This window comes from Daucus carota, chromosome 9, assembly GCF_001625215.2.
Source record: "Daucus carota subsp. sativus chromosome 9, DH1 v3.0, whole genome shotgun sequence".
NCBI lineage: Eukaryota > Viridiplantae > Streptophyta > Magnoliopsida > Apiales > Apiaceae > Daucus > Daucus carota.
The window spans coordinates 9997071-10012058 of record NC_030389.2 but is presented as its reverse complement, the minus strand read 5'-3'; the positions used below and the strand labels follow the sequence as shown (position 1 = coordinate 10012058).

Below are 14988 nucleotides of genomic sequence, written 5' to 3'. Positions count from 1 at the left end.
AAAAATAAAAACGAACGTTGATTTAAGTTCATGTCCTAGTAACATGCATGTGTTGTTGTGTTTCTTATTATGTACTTACAATAATACATTGTCCTTCCCCACTTTACGAACCCAGTCTTATGTATTAAGTTGTTTATATTTTAATATTTTAAACTGATGGACTTATCATTTTCACCTATAAATAAGTCCCTCCCTCATCATCTCACCTTCATCACTATCTCAAACACATTATAACATTTATGGATTCCGTTGCTGTCGATAAGTGCTACTGTGACAAAGTCCTTGTTAGGAGAGTTTGTCATGACAACGGTCCCGACGTTGGTAGACGGATGTTGCAATGTCCTAACGGCGCTAGTGGTTGTGGTTACTTAGTATGGCTAGATGAGCGGCTAGACACCCGGTCAACTGTGGTCATCAACAAACTTTCTGAGGAAATAAGTGACCTCAAATGGTCTCAGGCAGTGGAAATTGCAGAAATGGAGACGAAGCATGCTGAAAGAGTAAAAAAATTGAAGAAGACCATGAAGGGTGATGGATCTCGATGGGATGCTGAGGATGTTTGATGTTTTTCATGTTATGTGTTTGTCTTTCAATGTTTTTTAACTTATGCACATCTCTATCTATCTTTATAAGTGTTCCAAATGTTGTTATCTCGTGTTTTTCATGTTATGTGTTTTTCTTTGTCATTGTTTGTTGGAATAAAACTGATGTTATGCAAGAATGTTTATGTTGACCAAGCAGATTAATTAGCAAATATGTATCGGAGAGATGACCTTGTTCTTTCACAAATTCTTTCGGAAACATCTTGCATCCACAAAATACGTGCACAAAGACAATAATCTTGAAAAAACCTCGCTTCTTTACCGGATGAACGGATCTTGAAGTGAGCTTCATTTTTGTTTTGGTTCGAATTGTGTAAACACCAGATTCTTCTTATCAGATTTCTCCATATGTTATGGCAAGGCATAATTTTTTTTGGTCACAATATGGCATTAGCATTTAGTTATGAGTGTAATGAACATTTATGTAGAGTACAGAAACGGTTTTAACTTTTAAGGGAGCGTTAGGTTCTTCTTTTTGGTTATGTATCTCTCTGGAGTACTTAGCAATTAAATATTTGATTTTCATACGAAGAAATATATTTTGAGTGTTTCATGCCTTCTTCTCTTGCGTAATTTTACTTCCAGAAAATTAGGCGTAATTAAAATATGAGATATATAAGGTCATTTTAAATATGCTATGTTTGAGTGGCATTTTAAGTGTTACGTTGATGCTTACTATGTTTATGTGGCTTTGTCATTGTTTGTCGGAATAAAACTGATGTTATGCAATAATGTTTACATACATAATGACACCTAAACTGAAAAGCAGCAACAACTACCAAGTGTTCATACATAAGCAACAAGTACCAAATAAACATACATAAGCAAACAACGCAACTACAAACTGAAAATACATAAACTCAAAAGACATAAACTACTTCTTCTTATGCCCGAAGATATGGTTGCCCGTGTGACATCTCCTGCCCTTCCCCTTTGCATCTCTGGGTGGCTGCTGTCTCTGCTCAGGCTGGGACGGCCCCTCGGGTTCCGACTGATCTCGTACTGCCCACGGGCTACTCTCACCAGCGTACGCACCAAAACTATGCATATGTACAGGAGTAGGAATGGACCTCACCCCTGCCGGTGTAACTGGAAACGCAGGTGCCCCGAACACGTAGGAGGGGCTACCAAATGACGGGACCGGGGCCTGTAGCGGAGGTGTGGTGTACTGATCGGTCAGGAATGACATGTCAGGACGATAAACATCTCGATAAGCAAACTGGTATGACTCCTGAAGTGGAGGAGAAACATGTGTGTGCCCACCACTAGGAGAGGTGTCCTCGTCATCCCCTAAATTCACCGCAAAACCACCTTCACCACCATGTAGTCATCCCCTGCAGTCTCAGTTGCCACCTCGGTCCAACGGGGCCATTCCCCCGCCCCTGAAGGAGCCCGTGCATCCCTATCTGGCGCAGTAGAGGTGCCAACATGGTGCGACCAGCTACTACTGCCCACATGAGTGTAGTAAGTGCCAGGCTCCGGCTCAACTGGTGTGACAGGACGCCGACCTCTGCGTGTCGGAGGGCCTCCGTGACCCCTGACACTAGCAATCACCCCCTGTAGCAGACTCTGTGCCCGATTGAGATCGGGAGCAGCAGGGTCAATGGCAGAGTCCACCTCTAGAAGCTGCTCCTCCTGTTACCAAACATAAACATGCAAAGAGAAGTCAGGCCGAGAATACATTCTAGATGACATAACATATGCAGTAGAACAAAAGTAATTGTGGAAGACAGTAAAAGTAGTTGTTTACCAATGACTGTGTGGCGCCCTGTGTCCCCTGAAAAGCATCCGCTCTACGCCAGAACAATGGGTTAACCATGTATCTACGTGTAACCTGGAGGTACCAAGGCATGTATGCGGGAGAGCAACCATTGCCCAAAATGAATGGCGGAGATGTCATAGCTCGGGTAAGGGACGTATCCCAGTAATGAATGTATGTCTCCCTGGCGCCCTGCCAGTCAATGGACTCGTTGACGACGTCGTGCAAGTCCTGATGATTCCTACGTGGGGAGGATGTGGGTATGTCCTGAACGAACCCAAACTGCCTCGTGACCCTGTCAGTATAACACCACTCCACATATGCCATGTACATCAAAGGGGTGGGAGCTGTCCACCGCAAGTACAATGTCTGCTCGGGCTGAAACTCATCAGCTAAATATGCATACGTCCACCACAAAAACTGTTCCACACCCATGTTATCCAACTCGTACCGGGTCATACGACTCTGAGCGTCCGGCACCTGAGTACGGGTCACTGAAGCCACCCACCTACAACAAAATGTTTAGATTAAGGACGAGAAGTAGTGCATGTGCAATAATTGAATGCGTTTATGAGAAGAGTAGCATATTACATACATAAGCGCAATTGGGTAAGTGAACTGGGGTTGAGACCTGAGATGTGGAGCTATCGTAAGGAACCGCTCGTATATCCACACCTGGTATCAAAGTACATATATTTGCACATCAAGTTGTATGGGAAGACAATTTGTTAAAACTAAATGACAGTAATGGGATTAAAGAGGGTACTTTCATGCGTACCTGAAGTAATGTGGCATACCCAGTGAAGTCTTTGACTCCTCTGCTCGCATCACACATCTTCCTGTATGTGTAGGAAAGAACAGCACTACCCCAACTATAACCACCCAGGCTCTCCAGGTCATCTAGTAACCGAAGAAGGCTTAGCGGCACAGAGTTCCCGCTGGCATGTGGAAACAACGATCCGATCACACAAAGTAGGTGCGCCCTAATGTGAATGATAGACTGCGCACCAAAATCACCAGCCAACTCGTCCAACCGGTGACATCTGCCAAAGTGTGTAATCAACCACCGGATCTTCAAATTGTCCTTCCTCAAATCAGCGGTGTCAGGAGCCAGTCCAAGTAAATCTCGTACCAAAGCCACCTTCTGAGCTGGACTGGAGGTGTACCCGTGCAGGATAAGTGGTCGGCCAGTGGTCCGTAAGCCGAGAATGTGATGAACATCCTACAGTGTGATGGTGGCCTCGCCAAATGAAAAGTGGAAAGTGTGCGTCTCTGGACGCCACCTCTCAATGAAGGCTGTGATCACCCCCTGTCATGCCTGACCTTCCCCAGCCTGAAAATCCATCCAAAACCCGCGGCCGTGATGGCAGCCACTATCGAGACATGCGGCCGGTGATTTTTAACTGTGTTCCAATAATCACCGAAGTTTCCCCTCACTACCAAATCCTCCGGTGGCTGGCACATTTAAAATGCAAAATGTGTCAGTAGTTTATCATAAAGCAGACGTTTTATTCTAATAAATAGCAATAAGTCAGGTCATTACCTCTCTCATGTTCCACACCGCCTCAGACCTGTGATCCGTCTGCAATGTCAACAAGCTGTCATCGATTGGGCCGGGATGGTAAACTACGGGATCCATCTGCGCCAACAAATAAATTTCAATTTTAATTCGAATTTAAAAATTCAATTTAAAAATTCCTAACAAGTACCCATATATTAAACTCAAATTTCTAAATTTCATATCAAATCCCATATATATATTAATATTTTAATTCCGAATATATTATATTCGTATATTATAGCATATTAATATTTATATTTTAATTCAGATATTAATATTTTAATTTAAAATCTAAATATTTATATTTTAAGTCAAAATAAGCATAATTTAAAATCTAAATTCAGATATTAATATTTTAGTTACAATATTAATATTTCGAATATTATGTTTTTCATTTGATATTTTAATTTCGAATTTTAATATTTTAATATTAATATTTTAATTTGAATATTATGTTTTTCGAATATTATAATATTAATATTATAATATTAATATTTTAATATTATGTTTTTCGAATTTTATGTTTTTCGAATTAAAATATGAATATTATGTTTTCGAATATTATAATATTAATATTTTAATTTGAATTTTAATATTAATTCAAATTATGTTAAATTACCCTAAAAATTAGTTAAAATCTCATAATTACCCTAAAAATTCCTAAAAACTCGTAAAAATGCCTAAAATAAGCATAATTTAAAATCTAAATTCAGATATTAATGTTTTAGTTACAATATTAATATTTCGAATATCATGTTTTTCATTTCATATTTTAATTTCGAATTTTAATATTTTAATATTAATATTTTAATTTGAATATTATGTTTTTCAAATATTATAATATTAATATTTTAATATTATAATATCAATATTTTAATATTATGTTTTTCGAATTTTATGTTTTTCGAATTAAAATATGAATATTATGTTTTCGAATATTATAATATTAATATTTTGATTTGAATTTTAATATTAATTCGAATTATGTTAAATTATCCTAAAAATTAGTTAAAAACTCATAATTACCCTAAAAATTCCTAAAAATCCAAAAAATGCCTAAAATAAGCATAATTTAAAATCTAAATTCAGATATTAATATTTTAGTTACAATATTAATATTTCGAATATCATGTTTTTCATTTCATATTTTAATTTCGAATTTTAATATTTTAATATTATTATTTTAATTTGAATATTATGTTTTTCGAATATTATAATATTAATATTTTAATATTATAATATCAATATTTTAATATTATGTTTTTCGAATTTTATGTTTTTCGAATTAAAATATGAATATTATGTTTTCGAATATTATAATATTAATATTTTGATTTGAATTTTAATATTAATTCGAATTATGTTAAATTATCCTAAAAATTAGTTAAAAACTCATAATTACCCTAAAAATTCCTAAAAATTCCAAAAAATTACCCTAACAATTCCTTAAAATCTCATAATTATTAAGCTATTTCAAATTTTAAAATTTCATATCACATCTCATATCAAATTCATATCACATCTCAATCATGCAAAATCTACCATATCATACAACAAATTAATTAAAATGAGAGCATTATATATATATATATATATATATATATATATATATATATATATACATACACTATTTTTGAGAGAAGATTAGGTTAATACCTTCAAATTAGTGCTAATCGAGGTTGATTTTGAAGCTTGAAATCAGATTTCTTGCGACCCTCTCCTTTGTTTTCCGATCTTGGCGACCCTCTCCTCCCTAATTTGCGTTCCACCGAGCTGTTAGTTTTCTTCCGGCCAATCGCCCCTTCCTTCTTCACTCGCCTCAACTGAAGTTTATGTTTTTTCTCCTCTGTTTTATGCGTGAGAGGCTGACTAGGGTATACTTTTTACTTCAACTAGGGTCGCTCTTTGAAACAGCGCCCCCTACAGAAATATTTGTGTATGGGTCGCTGTTTCAAAGCGCGCCCCATATTGTATATATTTATGTTTGGGTCGCTGTTTCAAAGCGCGACCCGTGCTGTAAAATTTTTTTCGTTCAGGTCGCTGTTTCTCGTTGATTTAGACTGGTTAGTTTTGAAAGCTCGAAAAAAAACTGGTTAGTTTTGAAAAATGGTCGAACAAAGTGGTTATAAATGAGAAGGAGCCCATTACTCCGCCATGCTCTGACCAATTGTCAATCCGTGACAACCCCACAACAGAGAGTGAAATGCCAAGCCCAAAATACCTACTAAACCTCAATCCACCTTGTTTGTGTACTGGAACAGCTAACACTTTCTTAGAGCAACAAACTTTCAGGAAAAAACTTCGAATGTGAAATAAAGGCCCAGTATTAATGGATCATTTGGTTGATCATATTCTTTTAGAAATAAAGGTTTTTTCTCGAAAAAAATACACAAAATTTAATATTTTTCTAAATAAGTTCTTATTTTTTTTGTCAAATAACGAATATAAAACATTTTCTTAACATTAATATCCATAAAAATTATTTTTAAGAAAAATAGAACTTATTTTCCAAAAATAAACCTTTACCATACAAACACTAAATAATAACAAAAGCTGTCTAGCAGTTAACGTTTCATATCATTTAACTCCCCCAATCTATCATGCCATAATATAAAGGTCTATGTATAGTATGTACCCGAAAAATCATCTGCTACAAAAGCTAAATCTGTTACACAACAAATAATTCATGTAAACTCTAAAAATCACAAACCTATGACATAACTTACATGCACTGTATTTAATCATTCACCTTTTACTCCTTTTGTTAGGCCTCTTAGCAACCACCTCCTCCTCCACTATTTCCTTCCCACGCTTCCCCGACGCCACCCCGTCATCTCTACCCCTCTTTGGTGGCCTGCCCACATTCCGCTTTGACTGACTAGCTTCCTCCTCCTTTGCCCGTTTTCCACCGCCTCTGCCCTTCTGACGTCCTCTTGTTGATTCTTTCCGTTCATCCACCACTTTCTTCTTTGGTTGTTCTCTAGTTTCTCTTTTGCTACTTGAATTACTATTTTCTGGCAAATTCTTTAATGTATCGAGCAATGTCCCTTTTGCAGGAGAACTCTTCTTGATTCGTTTCAAAAAGTCGGCAGCTTCCCGCTTTTTAACCAGAAGGGGATTAGTTTTCTTCTTGTTATCAGCTTTGGAACCCTCTGATCCTTTAGCTGTCGATGATCCAGGGTTCATGCTAGGGCTTGTTACTGGGGTTTTCACTGTTGTGTTTGCTGTGTTTTTTGCAGATGCGTTGTTGATTCGAGCACTACTGCTCCTCCTCATGCTTCTTGCCCCTGTTACCGGCTTTTCCTTTGGATTCAACTTCAACAGGCTCTCTTCTTCATTTGGGGAAGATGAGGAAGGTTTAGCTGATGAGGAAGGTCTAGCTGGTGGCTGTTTGGTATCCAACACCTGTTTATCCTCCGGTTTCTGTGGTTTGTTTGAAGCCGATGGTTTGCTTGTTATGGAACTTCTCTTGCGGCAAACAATAAAAGGAGCAGAGTTCTTTTGCTTTGCCAGCAACGAGTCAGATCTTTCTGGGTCCGATTTGATTTTGAGAAGAGTAGTTGGACCAGATTCAGGTGATGGGTTGGATTGTTTTGCACCACGCTTCTTGTTTAATCCTTTCAATACAAACTTTCTGAGGTCCACCGCAGCTGTTGATTCTGGAGATGATTTGGGGTAGAAAACAATTGCATTGTTGAAGAGAAGTAAAAGATCCAAGTAGAATTTGGTGGTGCATGATGAATAGGAACCATTATTGACCCGGGATTGAATTGTTTCGAGATCCACATGTTGCCGGATAATGCTATTGTACTTTTCAGTTTTCTGCAAGTTTATCAAAAAGCAATCGATCAATTCAATTTATCAAAAAGTTATCACTCACTCTGTAAAGAATAAAGATAGACTAGATGGAAATTATATACGTGAATCATAGTGGGCTCCATATTCCATATACATATGTGCCTCAGTGCAACTAATCCTACTCCTATGTGTCGGCCCTTTTAACATGCAACCCATGCGGCCATGCATGGAATATATATCACTAAAAATTAAAAAGTAAGATTAAAATGTATTCTAATTCTCTAGCGATCTTTATATAATCCTACTAAATTAATTATTAATTACTTATGTATAACAACAACTCATATCAGAAACAGTACACATATTGGTCTCTTTTTTTTTTTTAGTAGATCATGTCCCTGACTATGACCTTGTTCAGGGATTGCTCCCAGCTTCCTCGTCTGCGCTAATCAAGATCACGTAATTATATCCACATACACAACTAAAGCTCCATCCATTTTATTTATTTTGCGTGATATTTTTTATAAGATATTCTAATAAATTATCAGAATTAAAGATACCACATGCAAATACCTTTAAATTCATTGCAAAATAAGGAATCACTTAAAATGGAAAAATAAGCAAAAAGAAGAAGATAAACCAAATGATAGACAAACAAATGGAATTCTATTAGTCGGATCGGAATATTCCGAAGAATGGTTTGGGCCTTGGGGCCAAGTAATAACACCAAAAACCAAAAAGTAATTATGAGAAAATATAAAGAGAAAAGAAAAGAGAGGAGCAATTAAATAGGTGAGAGGCGGATTCACATTTTCAAAGGGTCCACGTCATGGCAATACTAAGCTTATATCTACACCGCTTGTTTCGGATTGTGTGTTTTGCCTCGCCAAATTTACGTTCTTACCCTTTACCCTTTTTGATACTATAAAAAATCTAATATTCCATCTTAATTTAACTTTTGTGCAATCCCTACAATTATGTTTGACATATAAGAATTTGAAACACATGCAAACTCATGCAAAATAATGGAAATATCATTAAATAATCAGAATAAATACTCAGAATCATTTGTATTAAAAACTTTTTGAAATTTGAATATTTAATTGAACATTCTTAATTTCTTATATAGATTTCGTGATGCATCTCAGACTCAAGACTCTTGAATCGACAGAGTAACCCAGTACATGCATCTTTTTTCATTATAATAATAATAATACTATTAACGACCCACCTCTGCCGATATTCTCTCTCCGGCCACTTAATCAAATCAAACATTTATCCAAAAGTATTTTTATGATAATAAACTATAAATTAAAATTAAATTAATATAACAATATCAATCATATTAATTTTCATCACAATATTTATAATGTCAATAATTATGGACAGAGAATTGGAAATATATAAAAGCGCCAATTTTTTCCATTTACAAATATTACTTTTTCTTCTTTCTTTGATTTGAAATATTATATAGTTATATTGGTTAAAATGACAAAAACAAGCCCAAATCAACGGCTGACAATAGAGCACCGAATCAATCGAACGACGGAGATCAGATAACGAATATAAGATTGATATTTTAATTTGAAACGCACCTGGCTTTGGAGCCTAGCTTCAAAAACCGGACCGTTCTTGCTAGACCGGATTGAATTCAAAAACCGGTTCAACTGCTCCGTATTTTTCACCGAGTCACGACTCGTTGTTTTCGACGTCATACGTTCATCGCCACCACCGCTATTACTAGTACTACTCCTACTCTTCCTCGTCAAACTCGCCGAGCTCTGCGCCTCGTTACTGTCCTTCCCACCTTTCGACTCACCGCCGGCCGACTCAACCACCTTGACTGACTCGTTCTCCGCTTTTTTCTCGTCGCTCGGTTTCGAACTGTCGTTCCACGAGTCAGCCTGAACCGGTCCAACCGGTTTATCACCTCCGGTCCGAACCGGTCCAGTTTCCATCCTTTTCTTCTCCGTCGAGTTTGACTCGTTAACCGACCTGTTCTCCCTCTCCGAACGGTCGCCGGACACCGAATCTCCGGCAACTTCGCCGATTTTCTCGTCCTTTTCCGCCATAACGACGTCGTTCTCATCGTTTTGAACGTTCTCCGATCTCTCCGCCTCCAGATCTGGCTTCTGTTTATCACTCCCGTCCTCTTTCCCGCTCCTTTCTCTCTCCTCCTCTAATCTCTTCACTTTCAAGTTCAAGCTCCTGCAATCGATACACACACAAATCAATCAGATCTAAAATCATAACTAACCGTAACTTTTTTTACATAAACACACGAAGAAAAGATTAAAACATAACTGGATCGACACGCCGCGTCCTTGCACAATCTCCTTGAGCTCCTTAATCCTCAGATTCTTCAACTCATCCAGCCACGGCACCGCGACATTTTCGCCGTCGCCGGCGACATTTTCGCCGTCACCGGAAACGTCAAAACGCCGCTTAAGGTCAGAAAACTTATCAGCACAGAATTGAGGAGTGAATTGATTGTTGTTCACTCTGGATTGAAGCTCCGTCGCGACCGTAGACCAATCGGAGAGACCGTAGCGCCTGACGGCGGACGATAACAACAGGTCCTCCCAAGTAGTCCATATCGATTGAGATTGATTGTTATTCTGTCCTTCGATTTTGTTCGTCATCTAGTTAATTCTTTTGTCCATTGATTTGAATGAATAACAAGAGAGGAGATGGTGAACAAGAAGCTAGGGTTTTGTTATGTTCTGTTCTGTTGTGTTTTTATTTTTACTGTGTCGTATTTTAAAGTTTTGTTGGATAGATTAATTTCTGATATTTGAATTTGAGAGGAACAAACAATGAATACAAGAGAATACAGAGATGAATTGCGTGTATATGTGTATTTATATGCACGGATTTGGGGTCGGGCCTCTACCCCGCTCTATTCAGTTTTTACGCTAAACTCTCGTATTTCATTTTCATTTTTATATCAAATCGTAAATCTGTATTCCTTTTCTTATCATTCATTTATGCGACTATACAAGTGCGTTAAAAACTAGAATGCAGGCTAAATTGGTTTGAATTAATTTGTTTGAGGATTAATACTCGTTTAAGTAATTATAGCTTTTTCTCCATTTGACAGCGTCCATTGCACTGTTTTCCTGTCATTTGAACCAGCATCGCGGAGTCGAACATTGATAGTGATAGGGTATAACCCGGATCCAAGCACTGCATGACCCGGAGATGATCCCGGACTCATGAGATGACCCCGGACCCAGGAGATGATCCCGGACCCCGGAGATGATCCGGACCCAGGAGATGATCCCAGACCCCGGAGATGATCCCGGACCCCGGAGATGATCCGGACCTAATAGATGATCCCGGACTCAGACACAACCAATCCATCCCTCTCCCGGACCAGCACACGACGAATGGAAGCCCAGGTGATAGGGACAGGACATGAACGGTCAACTACTGTCAAGAAACGACAAGCTGACAAAGGACGCGTGTAGGGATTCGAGACATACAGGTGTATGGCCAAGATTCAGGTTTCCTACCCTTAAACCCTAATCCTTGGCCTATAAATAGACCAAGGATAAGAGGTTTAAGGGCCTCTCTCCCTCTCTCTTCTGCCTCCACACATATTTCTCACAAATATACATTCAGCAAACATAAACACACAAGCAACCACATACAACAACCACCATACACACACCCTCTACATTGATAGATAGCTCATTTTCCGTCCGACTACTTTCGAGCCCGCTCTTACTCTCACGCCGGAGGCGCCTCGGGGTCCAAACCCCCCTCCGGCGTTGTTTTGCAGGCACCCATCCAGCAGCTACACCGCAAGACGACGGAGCACGGCAGAGAAAGGGGCCGGAACGGGATCTGGCGTTATCATTTGGCGCTAGAAGGAGGGGTGGTGTATCTCCGTCCTGTGGTCACGGTGCCACTGGACTCATCTTCATCAGCAAGCTCCCGACAAGGGAGTCCCGTTTCATCTCTGTAAGCTTCAACAAACTCCAACCTTTAAGACACCATCTTAACCATGGCTATTCTGTTGTGTGCACGTTAGCAAACCCCACCCACAAGAAGGACAAAATTTGTCTCTAGTAAATTAAGCACTTTGTCTGGTAGCATCTTATACTTCTTGGCACATAGCCATTTCAAGCATTCTCCAAAGTAGTAAGTTGACTGTCTGTCTATACTACTTATGTCATTCTGTTACTACCCATATTGCACACATACACTTTCACCAAAAAAGCAATCATAAACTTTCAAACTGAGAATTCTCCGAGCAACCAATCCGGATTCAATCATTTATTCATTACTTGAATTATTTTTTCAAGGAGAGAATTCTCCAAGCAACCAATCCGGATATAAGCAACCAATCCGGATTCAACCATTTATTTATTACTTGAATTATTTTTTCAAGGAGAGAATTCTCCAAGCAACCAATCCGGATATAAGCAACCAATCCGGATTCAATCATTTATTTATTACTTGAATTATTTTTTCAAGGAGAGAATTCTCCAAGCAACCAATCCGGATATAAGCAAACAATCCGGATCCAACCATTTATTCACTACTTGAAACATTTTTTCAAGCCAAGCAACCAATCCGGATCCAATCATTTATTTATTACTTGAATTATTTTTTCAAGGAGAGAATTCTCCAAGCAACCAATCCGGATATAAGCAACCAATCATTTATTCATTACTTGAATTATTTTTTCAAGGAGAGAATTCTCCAAGCAACCAATCCGGATATAAGGAACCAATCCGGATTCAACCATTTATTTATTACTTGAATTATTTTTTCAAGGAGAGAATTCTCCAAGCAACTAATCCGGATATAAGCAACCAATCCCGATTCAATCATTTATTTATTACTTGAATTATTTTTTCAAGGAGAGAATTCTCCAAGCAACCAATCCGGATATAAGCAACCAATCCGGATCCAACCATTTATTTATCACTTGAAATATTTTTCAAGGCGAGAATTCTCCAAGCAACCAATCCGGACTCAACTATTTATCTACTTGAAACATTTTTTCAAGGCAAGCAACCAATCCGGATTCAACCATTTATTTATTACTTGAATTATTATTCAAGGAGAGAATTCTCCAAGCAACCAATCCGGTCCGGATTCAATCATTTAGTTATTACTTGAATTATTTTTCAAGGAGAGAATTCTCCAAGCAACCAATTTGGATTCAATCATTTATCTATTATCTACAATTACCAATCAGTTAAGCAAACAATGCGGAATGAATTATACTTACAAGTACCATTCTAAAGCAAACTACAAGTGGTCAATACCGGACCCAGCTGTTCACCTAAGGCAAGGATTTACTCAACAGCCAATTCGGGTTCCTCCCCAATTATTATTTGGGAAAATAGTGCAAGGCAAGCGGAGCAGGAGAAAAGAGAACCTAGCATGATCCGGACTCGCTTCACAGACCCTGCATTGTCACTATAAACCTGCCGAGTTATCCAAATCACGGGATAAAAAAGGAAAGTGCACTCCTGGTTCAAGAACGTTCTCCTGGAAGAAATTACAAAAACAAAATACAAGTCTGAACTAGAAACACAATAGCTATAATCGAAGAAAGCAGCAATCAAGAAAGCAAACTACAACTAATAAAGCAAAAGGCCATCAGGATTACGCCCAAGTAATAGGTTCAGTCCGGAACACAACTGATAGGGTATAACCCGGATCCAAGCACTGCATGACCCGGAGATGATCCCGGACCCATGAGATGACCCCGGACCCAGGAGATGATCCCGGACCCCGGAGATGATCCGGACCCAGGAGATGATCCCAGACCCCGGAGATGATCCCGGACCCCGGAGATGATCCGGACCTAATAGATGATCCCGGACTCAGACACAACCAATCCATCCCTCTCCCGGACCAGCACACGACGAATGGAAGCCCAGGTGATAGGGACAGGACATGAACGGTCAACTACTGTCAAGAAACGACAAGCTGACAAAGGACGCGTGTAGGGATTCGAGACATACAGGTGTATGGCCAAGATTCAGGTTTCCTACCCTTAAACCCTAATCCTTGGCCTATAAATAGACCAAGGATAAGAGGTTTAAGGGCCTCTCTCCCTCTCTCTTCTGCCTCCACACATATTTCTCACAAATATACATTCAGCAAACATAAACACACAAGCAACCACATACAACAACCACCATACACACACCCTCTACATTGATAGATAGCTCATTTTCCGTCCGACTACTTTCGAGCCCGCTCTTACTCTCACGCCGGAGGCGCCTCGGGGTCCAAACCCCCCTCCGGCGTTGTTTTGCAGGCACCCATCCAGCAGCTACACCGCAAGACGACGGAGCACGGCAGAGAAAGGGGCCGGAACGGGATCTGGCGTTATCAGATAGCATATATTTGATTGGAAAGAAATTTTGAATGATAAAAATTCTGTAATAACATAATTTTTCGTTGGATGATGTTTTAACATCTAGATATATGCCTTTAAAATTAAATTAACCAATAACTGTTCAACGATATTTTCCGGTTGATAGGGTGCCCTAACATTCATATTTTAGGGACGCAGTCCTCCAATTCTATTAAATTTTTTGATCAGTTATTAAACTAACTCATTCCACAAGTTTATAAGCAAAAAGGTTATAATCTTATTTATTTTCTTAATTATAAATGATTAGTGTTAATTCTGCGTGTAACATTGATGACTTGATAATAACATTGATATCAATAACATGATTATTTGGAAGGTTTGTTTATCGAGGGTCACCTAGGATTATTTTGGGATTGAAATATGCACAAAATATAAGATGAGTATTTACCCTAAAAATCAAGAGCTGTTTATCTCCACCAATGTGTTTTAAATAAATTTTTTACAGGGATCAATAATTGAGATGTCGTACATGGGAACACGTAGCAGAAGAGTGTTAATTTTTTGTTTCATGAAGTTTATTAGGAATGGATACCATCTTCTTGGCTTTGAACATCATAGGTTAGTGAGGCCACTTGTTTTTAAAGAGTGTGACAATGAAATCATTGACCCAACATCTCGTTATTTTCGTTCAACTTCGACAATTCGTATATCCCAAAGAGTCAATTTTTTGTAGACTAATCTCTTATATTAAATTATCAAACGAGGTTGATAATCATCATAAAGGAGTGGGCGCAGATTCTCGTTGAGGGTAATGTCTTTCATTGTTCTAGAAGATATCATTTATTTGTATAAGCATCTTCTACTTGCTGTAATAGATGATTTTGTATGACAGGCAAGGTCACATCACGATGATGGGGTGTAA

General features: G+C 38.4%; 2 protein-coding genes across 2 annotated transcripts; both read right to left on the bottom strand.

Moving 5' to 3' along the window:
• Positions 1–1323: 1323 nt before the first annotated feature.
• Positions 1324–5758, bottom strand: LOC108201234 (uncharacterized). The gene is made up of 6 exons (XM_017369526.2): positions 5579–5758; positions 3905–4000; positions 3140–3816; positions 2957–3036; positions 2353–2869; positions 1324–2237 (listed from the first exon to the last, which is right to left on the bottom strand). The coding sequence occupies exons 3-6, from the start codon at positions 3194–3196 to the stop codon at positions 1899–1901; spliced, it is 993 nt and encodes a 330-aa protein (XP_017225015.2). The 5' UTR covers positions 3197–3816; positions 3905–4000; positions 5579–5758; the 3' UTR covers positions 1324–1898.
• A 705-nt stretch (positions 5759–6463) lies between these two features.
• Positions 6464–10562, bottom strand: LOC108203064 (uncharacterized). The gene is made up of 3 exons (XM_017371777.2): positions 10025–10562; positions 9316–9928; positions 6464–7744 (listed from the first exon to the last, which is right to left on the bottom strand). The coding sequence occupies exons 1-3, from the start codon at positions 10360–10362 to the stop codon at positions 6668–6670; spliced, it is 2028 nt and encodes a 675-aa protein (XP_017227266.1). The 5' UTR covers positions 10363–10562; the 3' UTR covers positions 6464–6667.
• Positions 10563–14988: the final 4426 nt, after the last annotated feature.